The sequence below is a fragment of the Myotis davidii genome, unplaced genomic scaffold (genome assembly GCF_000327345.1).
Source record: "Myotis davidii unplaced genomic scaffold, ASM32734v1 scaffold435, whole genome shotgun sequence".
Taxonomy (NCBI): Eukaryota; Metazoa; Chordata; class Mammalia; order Chiroptera; family Vespertilionidae; genus Myotis; species Myotis davidii.
This window is the reverse complement of record NW_006285998.1, coordinates 455,195-457,115: the sequence shown is the minus strand read 5'-3', so window position 1 is coordinate 457,115 and position 1,921 is coordinate 455,195. Positions and strand designations below refer to the sequence as shown.

At 40.1% G+C, this 1,921-nt stretch overlaps 1 protein-coding gene across 1 annotated transcript in view; it reads right to left on the bottom strand.

Moving 5' to 3' along the window:
* Nucleotides 1–6: 6 nt before the first annotated feature.
* CST11 (cystatin 11) overlaps nt 7–1,921 on the bottom strand; it is a 3,449-nt gene continuing 1,534 nt past the window's right edge. The window contains exon 3 of the mRNA XM_006757260.2: nt 7–740. Coding sequence (XP_006757323.1) covers nt 657–740 — 84 coding nt within the window. The 3' untranslated portion in view covers nt 7–656. The remainder of the gene's footprint in view (nt 741–1,921) is intronic.

Here is a 1,921-nt window from a genome sequence, read left to right as displayed (position 1 = left end):
CTTTCCCTCCGGGGCACACATTTTCCTTGTCAACTCCAGGAGAGGAACCTCTGCGAAGTGACCTGCTCTGGTCCAATGTCGCTGATGCTGGGCGTCTAAGTTGAATTCTAGAATTTGGTATTAGAAAGTGCACTTGCCTATCAAAATGGCACAGCTCCCAACTTAGTCCTGATCAGCAACAAAGGCCTTTTAGCTTTTGTAGTTATACTATTTCTCTGTGTTTTGCACGTTAGACAAGAAAGGAGATGCTCTTTATTGGACTCCTCAGAGATGACATTATAGTCCGTACTTGCCAATATCTCTTGTCTTAGCGTTTCTTTCCTCTTCTCTCTTCTTTCCCCTTTCTCCGTTTCGTTTTAATCTAAAGAAACCTCCTGGATGTGAGGATAGTGTTGAAGTTCTGCTATCATGCAGGTTATGTAGGCTATAAGGCCAGAAATTATTCATGTCATTTCATTTGGACCCCAAAACTGCCCTGCCCAGAAGACCTTCCGACTATATTATTATGAACTGAAGAATTTGGGGGGAAATGGAATTTTACACATTAAGAACATTAAGAGAATAGGTGGACAAACATTTATTTTCTGTACAGGGAGTTACTGCTTATTGCAGGATACTTTCACATATAGTAACCACAGGTGTGTGCTCCAGGTCACCTAGCCATTGGTGCAATTTTTGCGCAGGATTTTGTACTTTTCAAACCAGGGGACAACAAACACTGAGTAAAAGCACTGAATTTGCTAAAAAACAAAGAAACAAAAAACAATATTTTAAAAAGATAACATGCAAGGTGGAAATTTTAAAGGGGAAAGAAGAGGATATAATACTTGTGGATGGTTTATTCTTTATTGTGATTTTAATCCCTTGATAGTATTAGAGTTGAGGTCATTCCAGAAAATGTTCTTCTATTTGTAGTTAAACTTAGAGACTAGAAATAAAGTACCTCCCCCGCCCCTCGCATATATTCACTGATTGATTTCCCTCTTCATTTTTACTTGTGTTGTTTACTTCACACTTTTTCTTCCTTGACCTGTACTGGCTTCATCAATCCATTCATCCATCCTCTCATCCATTTCCATCCATCCTTATTTCCATCAATATAGCCTTCCTTTTTTCACCTTTTTTCACCCAGTCCATCCATCTTTTCTTCCTTCCTCCCATCCTTCATTTATCCATTTATATACTCATTCATCACACCCACTCTCTCTCTCCCTTGCCCCTATTCTCTCTCAAGATATTCTTTTTAACTTCCTTCTTCCTCCATAATGAAAAACCAATAAATAAATTTTGCATATTATCATTTTATAGTGTCAGCTTGTTTTCCTGCTCTCCATTGGAAAGTCCAGGCTGGGGGATGTGGTGGTGGTGGGAGGCTTAAGTATGCATTTACATTTTTCCTAAAATAGAAATCAGAATACTAATTCCACCAATTAAATTAGTCATATCAATAAGATCGTCTAATTTTACTTTACTGCTATCTTCAATTACTTTGTTAATAGATTTCATGATCTTCTTCAGGGAAGAACTAAAAAAGTCCATTTTGCTAGATTTTGAAGGATTATTCGTGACGAAAGTGCAGAGGGAGCTCCTGATCACACGTTTCTACATTGAGAACACCCCAGGCCATTACAACCAGGGTCACCATATAATTGATGAACCAGGACATGTTGTAAGCAAATGGGGATGCCATTAGTGATGACACAAAGAAGCTAGGTGCAAGTCAGGACTATCCAGGCAGGGTGGGACATAGGACCATCCTCATTCTAACTCATTTGGGTAAAAGAAGCGATTTGCAGGGCCTGTGGGCTTTGAGACCTTCAAGGCCCTATAGAAGTGGGCCCATCCTGACTACACACTGCAGCTATGCATGTCTGGCCAGCCTCCCTGAGATGTGACAACACTGGATGGGAAGCATGGGGGG